Source organism: Bos grunniens, chromosome 28 (assembly GCF_055505025.1).
Source record: "Bos grunniens cultivar Pamir isolate PY7600 chromosome 28, Bosgru_T2T1.0, whole genome shotgun sequence".
NCBI classification, from domain to species: Eukaryota; Metazoa; Chordata; class Mammalia; order Artiodactyla; family Bovidae; genus Bos; species Bos grunniens.
Genome location: NC_141192.1, coordinates 4,369,914 through 4,387,813, shown reverse-complemented (window position 1 = coordinate 4,387,813; position 17,900 = coordinate 4,369,914). Strand labels below are relative to the sequence as shown.

Sequence of the window (17,900 nt, the reverse complement as noted above, 5' to 3'; positions counted from 1 at the left end):
GGCGGGCTGTTCACAGCATTCTCCTGCAGGTGTGAAGCTAGTGAGTCTTGATCCCCAAGAGCCTTCTCTTCTAAGCCATGCTGCCCAGGCATCCTGGGACTGTTCCACACTTACACACCCAACCTAGTTGTCAGACTGTGCTATTATATTTAGTTCAGTTAAGTTCAGTCGCTCAGTCGTGTCCGACTCTTTGCGACCCCATGAATCGCAGCACGCCAGGCCTTCCTGTCCATTACCAACTCCAGGGTTCACTCAGACTCACGTCCATCGAGTCAGTGATGCCATCCAGCCATCTCATCCTCTGTCGTCCCCTTCTTCTCCTGCCCCCAATCCCTCCCAGCATCAGAGTCTTTTCCAATGAGTCAACTCTTCCCATGTGGTGGCCAAAGTATTGGAGTTTCAGCTTTAGCATCATTCCTTCCAAAGAAATCCCAGGGCTGATCTCCTTCAGAATGGACTGGTTGGATCTCCTTGCAGTCCAAGGGACTCTCAAGAGTCTTCTCCAACACCACAGTTCAAAAGCATCAATTCTTCAGTGCTCAGCCTTCTTCACAGTCCAACTCTCACATCCATACATGACCATAGGAAAAACCATAGCCTTGACTAGACAAACCTTTGTTGGCAAAGTAATGTCTCTGCTTTTGAATATGCTATCTAGGTTAGTCATAAATTTCTATTATATTAGGTTGGTGCAAAAGTAACTGCAATTTTGCCTTGTTGAAATTTGCTGTTTGATATTGGGATACATTCTTAAATAAATGTGGTTATATTACACATAATTTTAATGTGCATTTCTCACTTTATGTTTTTGCTAATGACATTACTTGCTGTATATTTTATATTTATTTTAGACTATAGAAATGATGTTAGGAAAAAAGCAGACTCGGGTGATTTTTTTTTTAATTCAAGTGCAAAATAGGTTGCTAATAATCAGACAACTCGAAACATCAACAACACATTTGACCTAGGAACTGCTAATGAGCATACAGTGCAGCCGTGGTTCAAGAAGTTTTGCAAAGGAGACGAGAGCTTTGAAGATGAGGAGCGTAGTGGGTGACCATTGGAAGTTGACAACGACCAGTTGAGAGCAATCACTGAAACTGATCCTCTTACAACTACATGAGAAGCTGCCCATGAACTCAGCGTTGACCATTCTACTGTCACTTGGCATTTGAGGCAAACTGGAAAGGTGAAAAATCTCCATAAGTGAGTGCCTCCTGAGATGACCGGAAAAAAAAAACCAAACCATCGTTTTGAAGTGTTGTCTTCTCGTATTCTACATAACAACAATGAACCATTTCTCTATCAGATTGTGACACGTGACAAAAAGTGGATTTGGTATGACAGCTGGTGACAACCAGCTCAGTGGGTGGCCTGAGAAGAAGCTCCAAAGCACTTACCAAAGCCAAACTTGCACCAAAAAATGGTCATGGTCACTGGTGGTCTGCTGCCAGGCTGATCCACTACAGTTTTCTGAATCCCAGCGAAAGCATTACATCTGAGAAGTATGCTCAGCAAATGGATGATATGCACTGAAAACTCCAATGTCTGTAGCCAGCACTGGTCAACAGAAGGGCCCGATTCTTCTCCGTGACGATGCCCAACCGCACGTCGCACAACCAACATTTCAAAAACGGAACGAACTGGGCTATGAAATTTTGCCTGATCCACCGTATACCTCTCACCTACTGACTACCACTTCTTCAAGAATCTCTCAACAACTTTTTGCAGGGAAAACACTTCCACAATCAGCTGGAGGCAGAAAATGCTTTCCAAGAGTTCATTGAATCCTGAAGCACAAATTGTTATGCTACAGGAATAAACAAACTTATTTTTCATTGGTAAAAATGTGTTGATTGTAATGGTTCCTATTTTTATTAATAAGATGTGTCTGAGCCTAGTTATAATGATTTAAAATTCACAGTCTGAAACTGCAATTACTGTTGTACCAACCTAATATTTATTGTGAACCAACTGAAGTAAACCCTTTAGACAACTTGTCTTCTCTGCCAGGCAGAAGGTAGAGAAACGACAGCAGAAAAAAGTGTAGGCTGAACATTAACACATCCTCAGCTTTCCAAGTTTCCACGGCACTCTACACATGTACAGCTACGCTTTCACTAAAGACACTATTTCTTCTCAGTGTCTGAGTTTCCAGTCCAATTCAAGACATGGATGACCAGGAGCCAGGATTCTAAGTCCAGGCAGCCCCATGGGCAAAGAAGGACAGAGTGAGTCAAGGAGGGCCTCTCGGGCTGCTGAGATGTAACCCACCGGTCACACCACTGCCCAGGCCAGGGCTCTCTTGTCCCCTCTTCTCTCCTATACATCAGCATACATATTCCCCCAGCTCAGGCTGACTCTGCAGCCCAGTGAGTTGCTGGATGCAGTGTCTGAGCCTGTGGCTGTCAGGCATGGCTATGGGGAGAGAGAGCTTCTGGAGCAGACCTGAGTTCCCCGCCCTGGTTAGGGCTCGGTGGTGCGGCAAAGTGCATGCCAACGCTTCACCAACTCCTTGGGTTTGCTAAGCATCTCGTTCCAGTGCTCCAGTTCTCTGCCGCGGGTGTACATGTAGGGGCCCACCACCACCCGGCCCAGCTCGTGACTCCCTGCAGGGGAGGGAGAACATGGTCATTCTCGGAAGCTTAGAAGCCACCTCACCTAAGCCATCCCCAGGGCCTTCCCTCTCTCTCACTCACTCCTTCTCTTAAGGGAAGTAGCCAGCTCTCTCCCTCTTTAACAGCCTCCAAAGGGGTCCTGACTTTGCTCTGGAGCTGGAGCTGACGGGGAAGGGAGCCCAAGTAAAGAGCCTGCCCTTCAGTGCGGGCACCCATTCTGCCCCCCATCCTCCTGGTGGGCCATCAAACTGCCTTGCATCAAAGAGCTGAGGGAGGAAGGGGCCCCTCCAGAAAGAAGCCCTCTTCCCTCTGTCAACTTGTATATTCAGCAGGAACACTCAACAATAATTTTCGCCTTTTACCAAGTATCACAATGGAGAAGGGGCCTAAGCTCTGACCCCTGAGACCAGCTGACCTGACAGCTCTGCCTCAGTGACGTGGACCCTGGAGTGAGGGGCAGTGCGGGATAACTCCACCCTCTCATCCACCCTGAACCTCACCCAGGACCCTCAGGGCTTGTACAGAGGGCACGAGGCAACACAGGGTACATAAAGACCCACAGCACCAGGTCGCTTGGCCAGTGCAAGTAGCTATGCTGTTTTCCAACCTCTCTGGCGATTTGCCCCAGGACGGAGTAGCAGGGGCCATCCTTTAACCTCTTTCTAGGGTCCTGTGGACAATGACACCAGACTAAAGCTGGGTGTGAGCTCCAGCTATCTCACTAGCAAGCTCCGTGTCCTTGGGTAAATATCTTAGCCTCTCTGAGCACTAGTTTCCTTCGGCACAGAACAGAAACCATACGGCTCCTTCCAAAGGGTCCACACTTCCTGAATGCACAGCAGCCCCTCCTCAGCCCAATCCCCAGGCTGACAGTGAGGGGCAGCCTTACTGTCCCCTTCGGCGCTCTGCAGCACTGTCAGGCTGAGGCTCGCCGTGTCCAGCTCAGCGGGGATGGCTTTGAAGCTGAAGGTCTCGCTGTACACAGGGTTGGTGGAGCCCAGCACCGCCGAAGTCTTCTTGCACTTGACAAACTTGTTGTGGTTCATCAGAGACACTTTGACAAACACACCTGAGGGGCAGGACAGACTGCAGGCTGGGAGGGACAGGCAGGGGGCCCAGCCTCCTGCCCGTGGGAGCCTGGGTGGGCGGGCTCATGCCTCGCCTGGGTGCCAGGACCCCATTGCTCACAACTGCTGCAGCCAAAGGGCGTTACAAGAGGAAACGGGGTTGATTAGCGTACTGCCTACAGCCAAGGAAATGCTTGGCTCCCTTCCTCTTCCTTCCTCTCTGCCTCCTGAATGCACCCAAGGTTTGGCTGGCCCTTGTTACTGCAGCCTGGCACCACACGCCCATCCGTCCCCATTGTGGGGTGGATCCTCCTTGCTGGGCGCCCAGGCCTCCTGGGGCCCTTAAGCACCCCATTCAGAGGTCAAGTTTTTTAATTTTTTTTGGGGGGGGGAAGTTGCTGTTAGATGGGTTTTGAATCCACAGTGGAAGGCTGAATGCCAGCTTGCTTATAATGACCCAAATGCAGAGACGCACAAAGGGCAGACAACCACCCCCTTGCTGGGGGCCCCACAACGGGGCTGGACATTTAGGGTGAGCCAGAGTGGGGTCTGCATTCCTCCAGCTCCTGAGTTCTAGCTGAGTGTCAAGCTCTGCATGCAGGGACACCCTGTTCGCTGCTCCCTGCCCTGGGAGGAGCCCTTGCTTTGCAGAAGGGCAGGGCTGGAGACAGGCAGCACAGTACAGGAGCCAAGGCACTGCTTTGGGAAAAGGGAGGGGCAGGCTTGGTCTTAGGGTTCTTAGGGGTCTTGGTGAAGGCCAAGGGGATGCAGCCTTGGGATCAACATAAGGAAGCAATTTCTCACACCCTAGCTGTGCAGAGCAGAGAAGGCAATGGCACCCCACTCCAGTACTCTTGCCTGGAAAATCCCATGGGCAGAGGAGCCTGGTTGGCTGCACTCCATGGGGTCGCTAAGAGTCAGACACGACTTCACTTTCGCTTTTCACTTTCATGCATTGGAGAAGGAAATGGCAACCCACTCCAGTGTTCTTTCCTGGAGAATCCCAGGGACGGGGGAGCCTGGTGGGCTGCCATCTATGGGGTCGCACAGAGTCAGACACGACTGAAGTGACTTAGCAGCAGCAGCAGCTGTGCAGAGAGGGAGGGTGTGGCTTGGGAGGCAGCAATGCTCCTGGTAGCACATGCAAGCAGAAACCGGATGGCCAGGGATGAGGGCCAGACTCCAGGCTCCAAGATCATGGGCTGGGCCCTGCCCCAGGGGGAAACCTTACTGACAAAACTCGTGTTCTCCCGGAGTCGGAGTCCCTTGGCTCGCAGCACAACCACGGTGAGGCGGTTCAGACGGTCATTGTAGCTGAGGCAGAACTGGAGGTCACCAAATTCGGAGGGAGCCTGGAGAAGCCAAGAGGAAAGCACCCCAGGTAGGTGCTGGAGGCCCCCATGCCTTCCTCCTTCCTCCTGGCAGGCAGGCCCAGGGTACTCATGACACAGCCATACTCCTTCCTTGAAGCCCATCCACCATTTTACAGATGGGGAAACTGAGGTCTGGGGAGTTGAAGGGGCCTGCTGAAAATCACATAGTAAGGACCAGAGCTGAGGATTCAAACCTAGGAATGGGGAATTCCAAGGCCTATTCTGAGTCATCCTCATGGGGTGGGGGGGGTATTGGGGGAAGAGTGGGTAATTTCCTTGGCAGGTCCATTTGAGGTGTCAACTTTCATAGCTATCTGATCTGGATGGGAATCCAAATGTGTTTTTTCCAGGATGCTCCAAGTAATCTCCAGGGCAAAAGAGCCTCAGGTGCACCTCCACTGTCCCATGCAGCTCTGGCCTGGGCCCTCCACCGCGAGTCGCACTTGTAGGGGTAGTGGCCAGTATTCTGCTGGGCCACACCTGCTGGCTGTCTACGGTGGTCAGACTCATGGTCATCTGGCATGTGTCTGGTGACCCTAACCTTTACCTCCAGGCTCTCGGCTTCCAGGTCTCTCCAGAGGACGCGCCGGCAGTTGCCCGCCAGTGTCTCCTTCTTCAGAGGGAACAGCACTTGCCCTAGGAGCTGGTGCTTCCTCTGCCTGTCCACGTGGTACACTGAGAACCTCAGCACCCTCTGGTTGACGCTCTTGCTGGATACCTTGGAGAGACGAGGGCCCGGCTGGAGTCAGGAAGGGTCAGGGGATGGGATGACGTGATATGTTGTTCTGGAAACAGAATCTTTCCATGAGGGGTATCTCAACCAGGGACCTGCACACCCCAAACCCAGGCATCCTCAGGGGACCCTTTGCCTCAGTGGGGCCAGTGTCCCCAGGAGGTGGAAGGCTGTGCCAGAGCCTTGCCACACAGAGTGTGGTCCCAGAACCAGCAGCACCCACCACCCCCGGGACCTTGTTAGAAACGCAGGACCTTGGGCTCCACTCAGACCCACCAAGCAGAATCTACCATTTAACAGGCATCCAAGTGAGTTGCCTAAACTAAAAGTGTGAGAGGCTCCCACCCTGGAGCCCAGGGAACCCCCCGTCTTTGCTATCTGAATTTGGCACCTGAACAGTCCTCTCCCTGAGACTCAGTCTCCTCACCTGTAAGATGGAATAATTGTTCTTACTCTCTGGGTTATAAAACCCCAATCAAAGGGCCTGGCTTATGGCAGATGGTTAATTAAATTTGATTTTCTTCTCTTTCTCTTCCCTAGAGAGGGAAGCACAGATAGGCCAGGGTAAGGTTGGTGCAGGCACAGGGCAGGGGATGATTCAAACCTCCCCACCTTGGATTTTGAGGTTCCAAGAACAGCAGGTTCACCTGTGAATTCTCACAGCCTGGGCCCAGCAGGACGGCCTTGGGCTGGGCCCCATGCCACCCCTCTTCTCAGTGCTCAGCCCCGGAAGAAGGTAGAAATCACAGTCTTCCCAGTTGCAGACAAGCCTCTCCTTACCTTGCCAGTCAGCTTCCGGCCCTGCTCTTAAAAATGTTTGTCCAAGGCCTCTCGGGAGCTCTTGATTGCTGGCTTCCCATAAGGGCCCCAGTCACCTGCTGAGGCTCTCAAGGCCTCTGTGCGCTTGGCTCAGTGCCTCATCACCTCAGGACCCTGAGCTCACCTGTCCCCCATGCTGCAGAGGTACCACCTGTCGCAAGATGGCTCTCGGTCCCTGCTCTGGCCTCTGACAGGACGAGTGAGTCTGGTCCCCACCCCAAGAGGCCTGGGTGGGGGTGGAGGGTCTCACCCTCCACCTTCCATGGATGACAATGTCAGAAATCTCATCGTGTTCCAGGGTCTTGGCTGCCTTCCTGAGTCCCATAAGCCAGGGCCTGGCATTCAGTGGGCACTCCAAGAATATGTTTCTCTTTCTCCCTTCCAGGCAGCCTGTACAGGAGGAGCCCAGCCCTCTGCCCCCTCATCCTTCCAGCCTCTCATCTTCCCCCACCATCAAGGGTCAGGGCTCTTGTACACCCTGGCCTGGCAGGTGGGGTAGAGTAGAGCCTGTGGTATGGGGCCCCTGGGGCTGCAGGGCCCTGGTTAGCACTGGAGGCTGGGCTCTCCTGCACAATGTCTGTTCTTCCCAGGAGGCAAAGGGCCCTGGGCCCTGCCCGCTCAGAGGTCATACCTGAAAGACGAAGTGTTCGTTGAACTGTGGACTGGTGGTTCTGCATTTGGTCTTAGACTGGAGGAAGCGCCGCTCATCGGGCAGCAGGTGGAGCTTCACCAGGGGGCTACAGTTCTCTGAGGGGGCGTGCAGCCTCTGTGCCTTGATCAGGCCCACCAGCAGCCGCTCAGCCTCCTGCTGGTATTCCACGGAGAACCACAGCCGTCCCAGGCAGCCCTCAGGGAAGTCAGCCTCACTTTGGTCCTCTGGGATCTTGTAGAGCTCAGGGTTGATGGTCCCCGCCACACATGCATCTCCTACAACACAGGGACTGGGAAGACTGGCAGGCCAGGGGAAGGCAGGGGCGTGGGGACCGCAAGCTCTGGCTCTTCCGCCCCTCCCTGCCCAGCCCTTCTTGGCTGAGTCTTGACAAGGTAGTTCGCTGGCTTCTCCTGACCACATTCGCCCCACTCTCTTCTCCAGACTAAACACAGCCTCTCTCTAGTGCAGCTCTGCAGGACGCATTCTCAGCACTAAGGCATTCTACATCCAGGCCTGCTCCTCCTGGGACTCCTAGCAGAGGACACAGTATTCATTCAACCCTTGCCCCCATGACTGACCCCCACCCCTAGAGGTCAGGGCCGCCAATGTGGGTGCAGTGCCCAGCATCTGGCCTGGCTCCTTTCTGTGGTGTCCCAGAGGATGTCTCAGTGATAAAATGCTGCCTGTTGTCTTCCTCTTTAAATTGTAAGGGCTTAGCTAATTACTGGGTGGTTCTTAGTGAGGTCTCCAGAGCAAGGAGGTGGGCAGAAAGCTGTGTGCCCAGCTTCCACCATTCTGCTCTCTGGATTGGCCAACCCATCATCCTGGAGGAGGACCCAGCACAGGTGCTGTACCTGGGAACACTGGGTTTCCAACCCCAGATTTGTTGCTTACTGCCTCTGTGACCTCGGGCATGGCACTGTTACCCTCCCGGGCCTCAGTTTATTAATGTGTAAAATGGGGTGATTCCCCCAGCCATGGTCTAACTCCAAAATGGCACGTGAAGCCATACCTAGCCCAGCCTGGGATGCAGCAGGCATTGGTAAACTGAAATACCTAGAAAGAGTGGTCACTGGGCAACTCTGGCATCCTGGGTCCCATCTGGACTCTGTTCAGGAGCCAGGCCATGAAAGCAGATGGGTCTGTCCTGGCCTGGCCATACCATGACCCCTGGGCAGGCCCTGGTGGGCACACTCACCAAGATTGCTGCCAGTGGTGTGGGGCAGGAGCTCCAGGGCTGGGTAGGGGTCCTGTGGGACCTGGGCCCACTCTCTGCTGCTCCGGGGTACCCAGTCTTGGCTTTGGAGGGAAGGGGGCACCACAAATGGCACGCCTGGTGGCCTGTCCAGAGGCAGGGAGATGACAAATAGGTAGCAGGTGAATGGTATGGCTTCAGAGTGCTCAGCCCAGAGAGTGTAAGTGTCAGGAACTAGAGGAGAAAAAGCCAGCAGGAGCTGGAGGAGGCAAGAGCACCGTCTTCTGGGCCCACACCAGGGGACGCGCACAGCCACCTCCTCCGTCTGCCCACAGCCGTGGTGAGTGGCGCAGGAGCACAGCTCCTGGAGTCCGTCTGCCTGAGTTTGAATGCCTGTTCTGCCACTTCCTAGTTGTGCCATCTGGACTTAACGTCCATTGAGCCTCAGTTTCCTCAGCTGGAAAATGGGCTTCATAACACCTGCCTCATAGCTGTGGCTCAGATTCTGGGGTTTCTTTTTTCTTTTTTTGGGGGGGGGGTTTCTTTGTGATTGCTCCTGGCCTGCTGACAGCATAGAGGAGGCGCTCCATAAACAAACAGACCTTTCCTTCTCCACCCCACTCCAAGGGAAACTCCACAGGGAGGGCCTGAAGCAAGGCCAGGAGCTCCCTTAGCCCCACATCCTGCCTCACCTGCTTGCCTGGGTCCTGGCATCCAGAGGGCAGAGCGCGTCTCCCTGTGTGCTGGAAGCAGCTGTGGTCTCTGACAGCTCCTCATAGGTGAATGTGGCACAGAGTCTCTTCCAGAGATAGTAGCTCACCCCAGTCAACAGCAGCAGCAGCAGCAGCCCCCCAAGGATGCCCCCAACCACCAGGGCCACCTGCTCTGGGGGCAGACACCACCAGTACTGTGATGCCTGGGGAAAGTCACTCCCCTTCACACCACGGGCATTCTGGAGACAGAATCTGGGTAGCACCACCTCCCTGGGTTGGATCCCAGGAATAACACAGAAGCAGAGCTCATGTGCTCACGTATCTGCTGGGGAAGGGCGCTGCTGGCTCGGCTCTGCTGGGTCTCAGGGGAAAAGCCATTGCCCTTGAGGTCCTAACGCCCCGAACAGAGCTGTGTGGTTCTGGACTTGGAATCTTGGGTCAAATGAACCATTTTTCCTTGTGCTTCTGTGTAGAAACTAAGCCTTCTCTTATCAGAACCTCCATCTTCCCTGGACTCCTGTTCAGGGTGGTGGGCAGCAGGCGCTTAAGGAAAGCCAGGGAAGAGGTGATGCTCTGGGTGGCATTCAGAGCCCTATTCTTTGGGTCCCGGAACCTGCTGAGAGGTTGGGCTCTGGCTTTAGTTCTGTAACTTTCTCTAAAAACCTCTCCTTCCCCTCAGCCTTCTATCACAGCAAGCCCACATATAGGGGAGTCGGTGGGAGGCGGTGGAGGCGGGGAGCAGCGAGTGTGAGAAACCAAGACACACTGGCACTCTGCTGCCAGTAGCTGCCCCCACACTTGCCCAGACCCGGGAGGCTTCACCCTGAGCTAACTGAGAGAGCTCTGCCCCTCTATCCCGCACTAGGCGAGGAATGTCCCTCCTTTGGGTCACCCTTGAGGCCGGGGGCTTCCCCGACCCGGGGATCAGGACTGGGTTGGTTGGTAAGAAGGAAAGACACCCACACCTCCTGACCCGCAACTATCTACGAGGAGTGGGCCTCAACTCTATCCCCACACCTGGCTAGGAGCGGGAGCAGGGCAGAGGCAGCGCCCCAGAGGGTGGCAAAGGGGCACCGCGCGGCGCCGGGGGCGTGGGAGGGGAGGCGAGGGCACTTACCTTCCATGGGGCTGCTCTAGCCGGCCGTCGGGGGCGCGGTCCCGGAGCTTGATCTCGCCTGTGTCTGTGCCTTCAGCCGCTGCCAGGCGGTTTTAAAGCGCTGAGCGGGAAGGAGGGGTGGGGGTGGCGGTAGAGGGCGGTGCCTTGGGGCGCTCGGGTTAGCGGCGGATGGCGCGAGGCACAGACGCGGCTCCCAGAGGCCGCAGCTCCGCCCGGCCCGGCCCAGATAGTGGCTCAGGAGGGGCGCGGAGTCCACCATGCGCTGCTGGAACCCCAGGGCTCCGCTCAGGGCTGGGGGCCTGGGGCTCCGTCCGTTTAAGGCGCCAGGGCCAGGCCTCCCCGGGCAGAGCTAAAACCTCCTATGCTGGCTTTTCGCCCCTGACGACCTTGTCTTTGCGCTGTGCTCGTCTAAGAATGCCCTCAGCCAGCGTGCACCCGTTCCCCGCCCCGTCAAGGATGCGCACTCCCGGCACCCGCGCAACCTCCCTGTAGGGAGCTGGTGTGCCGGCGTCTTAGACCTCAAAGAAACTCTAAGTGGAGAAGGAAAGGAAGTTATTTTGGGGGAAGGAGGTGGGTCTTGTTATTTTGGGGCTTTGAAGGTTGTGTCCAAAGACAGAGCCTGAGCCTGGACCTTGCTCCCACGCGCACCAGCTGTGTAGGAGGGTTCCCTTTCCTCCACAGTCTCTCCAGCACCTGTTGGCAGACTTTTTGATGATGGCCACTCTGACCGGTGTAAGGTGACACCTCGTTTGATTTGACTTTCATTTCTCTGCTAGTTAGTAATGTTGAGCATCTTTTCATGTACTTTTATATGTTAGTTATATGTCACCTTTGCAGAAATGTCTGTTTAGATCTACCCATTTTTTGATTGGGTTGTTTGACTTTTTCACATAGAGCTGCGTGAGCTATTTGTATATTTTGGAGATTAATCCCTTCTCAGTCGCTTTTTTTGCAAATATTTTCTCTCATTCTGTGGGTTGTCTTTTTATTTTTTGTTTATGGTTTCCTTTGCTATGCAGAAACTTCTGAGTTTAATTAGGCCCCATTTATTTATTTTTGTTTTTATTCTTATTACTCTAGGAGGTAGATCCAAAAAGATACTGTTGCGATTAATGTCAAAGAGTGTTCTGCCTGTGTTTTCCTCTAAGAGTTTTATAGTGTCCAGCCTTACATTTAGAACTTTGATCCATTGTGAGTTTACTTTTCTGTAAGGTGCTAGAGAATGCTCTAATTTCATTCTTTTACATGCAGCTGTCCAGTTTCCCCAGCACCACTTAGAGACTGTTTCTCTACTGTATTTTCTTGCCTCTTTTGTCATAGATTAATTAACGATAGGTTCTGCCTCCCTCTTTCTTATAAGAAACTTTGTGATTTCATGGGGCGCACACAGATAATCCTTGATAATCGCTGCATCTCAAGGTCCTTAACTTAATCATATTTATAATGTCCCCTTTTCCAGGTAAAGTAACCTGGTTCCAGGAACTAAGGAGTGGACATTTTTGGAGGCATTATTATGCTGAGCACAGTGTCTGGGCAGCCCTCAGGGAGAGATGGTTTATATTCTCCTACCTCTTGCTGTCTGGAGCTCTCGACACTCCCAGGCTGGGACCAGACAGCTAGCAAGGCCCTTCTGCCCCCAGATGGTAACCCTGCAGCCACCTTATTACCACAGCACACCGGCTCCCCCTTGACCTGCAACTGTCCTACTTGCCTGACCATCCCTCCCTGATGGGCATGGCACAGACTCAGGTTGGCCACCTGCACAGTTGGGCCTCAGCTTCCTGGGGGTCTTCTGAATGTGGGGTGGGGCAGTAGCTGCTTTGGAAAAGGCTATGCCTGTGGCTAGTCTATGCCAGGCTTAGAGCTGCCCATCCTCTCCCAGCCCTGTGCTATACCATCCCAGGGCCCCATCACCCTCCTTGGCTTCCTTATCTCACCAGTCACACCCAAGCAGTCACCAAGTCCTGCCAGCTCTTCCTCCTCCATCCATCTTCATCTCCATCAAGAACTTTGCCCAGGTCTCCATTATGCCTCACCTCCTCAACTTCCTCTCTGCGGTTTAGATTCGATCTCCTACTCCTGCCCTCAGCTTATGTCTTCTAGGCTCCTCTCTCCATTCTCACCCACATGGACACCCCATATTCCTCCATTTTTCTGCCATGCTCAAGGTCCAGACTGATGGAACTGTTTCTGGCAGCGCTGCTACTGAACTGGATGTGTGCATGCGTGCGTGCGTGTGTACTAAGTTGCTTCAGTCATGTCCAACTCTCTGTGACCCTATGGACCATAGCTCACCAGGCTTCTCTGTCCCTGGGGATTCTCCAGGCAAGAATATTGGAGTGAGTGGGTTGCCCTGCCCTCCTCCAGGGGATCTTCTGGACCCAGGGATCAAACCTGCATCTCCTGCCTCCTGCATTGGCAGTCTTGCACTGGATACCTTCTCATTATACTGCCCTCTCCTCGTGGCTCATACCATGAAGAATCTGCAACATAGGAGACCCAGGTTTGACCTCTGGGTCGGGAAGATTCCCTGGAGAAGAGAATGGCTACCCACTACAGTATTCTTGCCTGGAGAATTCCAGGGACAGAGGAGCCTGGCGGGCTACAGTCCATGAGATGACAAAGTGTCGGACACGACTGAGCAACTAACACTTTACTTTCACTTCCTGCCTGAGATATTCGGGCCCACTATCCTTCCCCACTGCTTATCCTTCAGAATGAAGTACTATGACTCTCCTTCCTTCTCCATGAAGCTCCTTCCCTATCTTCACTGTACCTGTAGCTGCCATGTTGCTTTATAGGACTCTGTGTCTGTGAGTGTCACTCCAGCTCACTCTCCCGGGCAGACCAGGACTTCTGTGAAGGCAGGGGGCCATGTCTTATTTATCTTAGCATTCCCAATACCCACCTCCAGGCCAAGGCAGTGCTGAATGGTGGATGAAGAACTTGTGCCCTCAGGCTGAGCTGCTTCTTGGCTTCCTCCACCTTTGTCCATGTATCACACATCTTGGGTCCACCCTTCAGAGTCTGACAGGAGCTCCTTGGCCTAGCCCTGGAGACCAGCTGCTGGGTCTGGCACTCACTTTGCTATCACTATCTGCAAGCACCTTACATGTCCAGCCAGCCCATTGAGTTTTGAGTCTTTCTTCTTCCATCGGAAGATGAGAGCAGATGGCAGGAGGTAATTCACCTTTCCTGTTGCTCCTTATGTCCTGGGTATCGGGATGAAAGCTTGATGCTCCTGATTCCACTCAACTCTGCCTGTGTCAGCCAGCCCTGCAGGGACCACCCCTTTAGACCAGGAAACCAAATCAAAGAGTTTCCATTGCCCACCCAATAAGTGGTGGAGCTGGACCCGACACCAGGCCCTCCTCATTCCTTTCTCGTCACTGACGACTGAAGGCCCAGGCAAGGCCCCAGGGGACCATTTCCTGTGCTGATGACCGTGAACAAGGCCAACAGCCACGTGCACTGTGGTCAGTCTCCCTCAGTCCACTGTCCTGTGGAGGTTCTAAGACCGGGCTGGCCTGGAGCCAGCTCCATAGAACAGAATGGCCTCTGGTTCTGGCTGCCCTCCGGGCCCTGCTTCCTGTTTTCAGGTCTTGCTTAGGATTCTCTGGGAGCTAGGAAATCTTGAAACAGCAGCAGACAATGTTTCTCTTTTCCATGGCCAAAAGGAAGTCATATTTCCACTGGAAAAAGCATTTCCAAGGAGGTTTGCAGGAAGTCCAAGTGTTTAAAGGCCTGAAAATGTCTGCAGGTGATTAATAATTCAGTGCAATGGATGATTCATGAGAAAGGCCACTTTTAATTAACCTTAAGAATCAGCCCTGTCTAAGGAAGCGTCGTCTCTCATCACTTAGGAACAGAGAGGCCAGAGCAGGATAAAGGCCATGCTGAGAAACATGTGGAAGACTGTGTTTCTGACATTTATGTCAATTCCAGCCCGGTCACCCCACGTCCCTCTTTGTGAGGTGGGGGAGGGTTCCCCCTTCTGCATCATCTCTATTCTCTGGTGTTATTAAGGAGGCCTGGCATGCTGCGATTCATGGGGTCGCAAAGAGTCGGACACGACTGAGCTACTGAACTGAACTGAACTAGCATGAATTTCCCATAACCTCTTTTTCTGAGGATTTTGGAGAGAGTATCTGCCCTTGTCATGTCCGAAGGTCCCTCCTTCTCTGCACTCCACCATGCTGGCTCCAAATGTGTGCCATCCTAAGGACAACCACCCAGGGTCCCAGGATGGAGACCAGAGCCCATGGCTTACTGCTGCCTCCCAGGAATGTTCTTGGCTTCCCGGCTCAGTTCTCCCTGCTTCCCGTCCCCTGCCTGGCAGCCTTTTTCCTGTCCTGGCAACAGTGTCCTGCCTTTTCTTTCTTAAGAACTAGAATTTTCTCTCCTCCTTGTTCACATAGTAACTGATGGAGGTGGATCTCTTCTGTTTCCCCACATCACCAGATCACCTCTGTTCTGGAGCTTTGCATATGACCCAGGCCACAGGGGTAGATTCAGGGGTGAGTCATGAGCTGCTGCTAAGTCGCTTCAGTCATGTCCGACTCTGTGCGACCCCATAGACAGCAGCCCACTAGGCTCCTCTGTCCCTGGGATTCTCCAGGCAAGAATACTGGAGTGGGTTGCCATTTCCTTCTTCAATGCATGAAAGTGAAAAGTGAAAGTGAAGTCGTTCAGTCGTGTCCAACTCCTAATGACCTCATGGACTGCAGCTTACCAGGCTCCTCCGTCCATGGGATTTTCCAGGCAAGAGTACTGGAGTGGGGTGCCATTGCCTTCTCCAAGTCATGAGCTAATCAGGATCAATCCTGGAATTTTTGTGGGATCACTCCCTTTTTCGGTGAGTGTTGTTGAGCTGAAGGAGCTAAGTCTAGGGCCATTGGGAGCACCTGTGTGGAGGAATGTATGTGAGACAGGAGCTCAGAGAAGTGCAGGCCGCCTGATGAATCTGTCTGGCCCCTGGTCCTGCTGTTCAGGCAGCCATCTATCCTTAGGTGGTCCAATAAATTAAACCTTTTTTTTTTTCTTGAACCAGTATGAGTTGATTTCTGATATTTGAAACTAACACTCTTAATTAATTGTTAGCCAAGGCAGGAGATGAATGACTGGGGAGAGGGGAAGCAAGCTCTGTGAGTCTCTTTTTCCCATTATACTCAGGCGGAAAGTGAGGGACACTGAGGTGATGAGACTAAGAAGTGGCTGGTCAGGTTTGATTAGCAGGTCTAGCTCCAGGTCCCCTGAACACTAAGGCTGGCCCTCAGACAGAGCAGAAGTCAAACATTAGTAGTTGCGGCTTGCAGGCTCTAGAGTACAGCCTCAGAAGCTGTGGCACATGGACTCAGTTGCCCCAAGGCATGTGGTCTCTTCCCAGATCAGGGTTTGAACCATGTCCCCTGCATTGGCAGGTGGATGTTTATCCACTGTACTAAAATGGAAGTCCCCATAATGTCAGTTTTCCAAAGTGGCTGAGAATCAGCTAGACAACTGGCCCATAGTGAGAAAGAAAATTCTGGAAGAGTGGAAGAGAGTAAGGACTTGGGAGATGCCTTTGTTGAGGGCTGAGGCTGTGATGTTGGACGCTTTGCAAGAGGGGCAGGTGGGCAGCCAAACTCTCCCCTCAAGCCCAGGGAGCTTTGGCTGGGTAGCTATACTCTCCCTCAGGCCCAGGGAGCTCAGGACCACTCCGAGCGCTTGCTTCAGGAGGAAATGGATTGGCCGTTGGTGTGCACAGGCAACTGTGGCTTCTGTCTTGAGATGTCAGAGAGAGAACCAGAGACCAGAGCAATCTGCTGCTGTGCTGGGAAGTAGCTACGCTCCCTCTATTGGGAGTCAGAGACTTACGGAAGTCAGGGACTAGACGTGCCACTGGCAGTGGGAATGTGGGCCTGGGTATGACGCAGAACTACCAGTTACATACATACTCTTTTTAAGTTTATTTTCCATTAAAAGTTATTATAAGATACTGATTATAATTCCCTGTGCTACACAGTGGATTTTTTAAAAATCTATTTTGTATATAGTACTGTGTGTCTGTTAACCTCAAACTCTGAATTTATCCTCGTCCACCTCTTTCCCCTTTGGTAACTATAAGTTTGTTTTCTATGCTGTAGTAGGTTTTTTTTTTTTTTTTTTTTATCAGTTAAGACTTATTTTGGCTTCTTCTTACAGAAAACCTGGTTAAATGTGTCCTAAACCATAAGGAAATTTATTACTGTATTCTATTAACTCGAAGATGCCATTGATTATGAAAATGTATCACTATCACACCACTTTGCATAAGAAAAGATGCTATCAAACTATGAAGCAATACTTTATTATCAAACAGTTGACATGTGACTTGATTTTAAAGGTGTTATGTGTGAAAAAGAATATGGCTCTAAGAATTGGTGAAATATGGTATTTCTTAACAAGAAATTGGAGTTAGATGGCCTCAGTTTGGTTTGGCAAAGAATATCATCCAAGACTGAGGCTCCTTGTGTCTTTCTGCTTTGCCATCTCAGCATGTGTCACCTTAAAGCTGCAAGACTTCTACTGTAGCGCCAAGCGTGGTGTTCTCTAAGACCAAGTTCAAGGGCAGAAAAAGCAGGAAGAGAACAGGGTGGGATGAGTGCTTCTTTACTCACTCACTTCTCTCCTTTCATCAGAAAGCCCTTAGCATGTTGACTCTTATACATCATGGGCAAGACCCACATGGCCATGTTGGTTTCAGGGAAGACCAAGAAAGTGAATATCTGATTTTTCAGTCTTATAGTAGGAGATGAGCGAGGGCAAGGAACTTCAGAAATGGCTGTTTCTGTCAAGGGTTTTTATTCCCATTTTACAGATAATCAAATCTAAGGCTCAGAGAGCCTTGGTTATGTGTCCCTAGTTATCCACCTAGGCACACATAATTAGAAATTGGCCAGCCCTTGATTTGAAGCCAGTGTTGAGTGATCCAAAACCCATGTTCTTTTCATTCCCCCATGAATCATCTGTATGTTAAAGACCCACGATGACAACATTCAAAGATAGAGAAGGTAAATAATAAGGAATGTATTTAAAGGCAAATACTGGACAACCTGTCAGTGGATCAAAGACATAAGAGTTTACTGTTCTCAGCAGCCCAGAGATTGGCAGTCTAGGAAAGGCAGTTGCTCAAAAATTTCATCAAGATTCCAGGCTCCCTCATTTTTTTCCTTTCCTTCCTTATCATGTAGCTTCTGTTCTATGGTCACAGCATGGCTGCTGCATCTGAAGTCATCATGTCTAGCTTTCCTTACTGGTGATTCCCTCTTACATCCCACTGGTCAGAATGAGGTCACATGACTACCCCTAGTAACAGAGTTACATTAGTAGTGGTACCCGTTTTTCCCATAGCCCTGGCAGAGGGGACAGCCGGGAGGTGGACATGTTTTAGATCATGTGACCATTGGATGGGAGAGGGCACCTGGCCCAGGTGCTGAGCTCATCGACTGGCTAGAACTTACGAGTTTTCTCTGGCATTAAAGATCACATATGTCTATCAGATTCCTCTTGATTGAACTGAGAGTTTGGACAGATCACAGAAGCAAGCCAGCTAGCTGCAGAGGAAGAAGCAAGAAGGAAGCATTAAGAGAGCC

The 17,900-nt window shown here is 52.0% G+C and overlaps 1 protein-coding gene across 6 annotated transcripts; it reads right to left on the bottom strand.

Annotated features, from left to right (window-relative positions):
- Nucleotides 1-883: 883 nt before the first annotated feature.
- Nucleotides 884-10,355, bottom strand: SYT15 (synaptotagmin 15). 6 transcript variants are annotated; one of them, XR_015156562.1, is made up of 9 exons: nucleotides 10,288-10,355; nucleotides 9,150-9,342; nucleotides 8,461-8,603; nucleotides 7,242-7,537; nucleotides 6,219-6,327; nucleotides 5,606-5,776; nucleotides 4,917-5,037; nucleotides 3,508-3,687; nucleotides 884-2,609 (listed from the first exon to the last, which is right to left on the bottom strand). XR_015156562.1 is itself a non-coding variant. In XM_086381155.1 (8 exons), exons 2-8 carry the CDS (start codon nucleotides 9,232-9,234, stop codon nucleotides 2,467-2,469), a joined length of 1,227 nt encoding a protein of 408 aa, XP_086237281.1. In that variant the 5' UTR covers nucleotides 9,235-9,342; nucleotides 10,288-10,355; the 3' UTR covers nucleotides 884-2,466. The 6 variants fall into 6 exon arrangements, 3 of the variants coding, with proteins under 3 accessions (XP_086237281.1, XP_086237280.1, XP_086237282.1); XR_015156563.1 differs by lacking the exon at nucleotides 6,219-6,327 and having other exon boundaries at nucleotides 5,606-5,843; XM_086381155.1 differs by lacking the exon at nucleotides 6,219-6,327 and having other exon boundaries at nucleotides 8,461-8,691.
- Nucleotides 10,356-17,900: the final 7,545 nt, after the last annotated feature.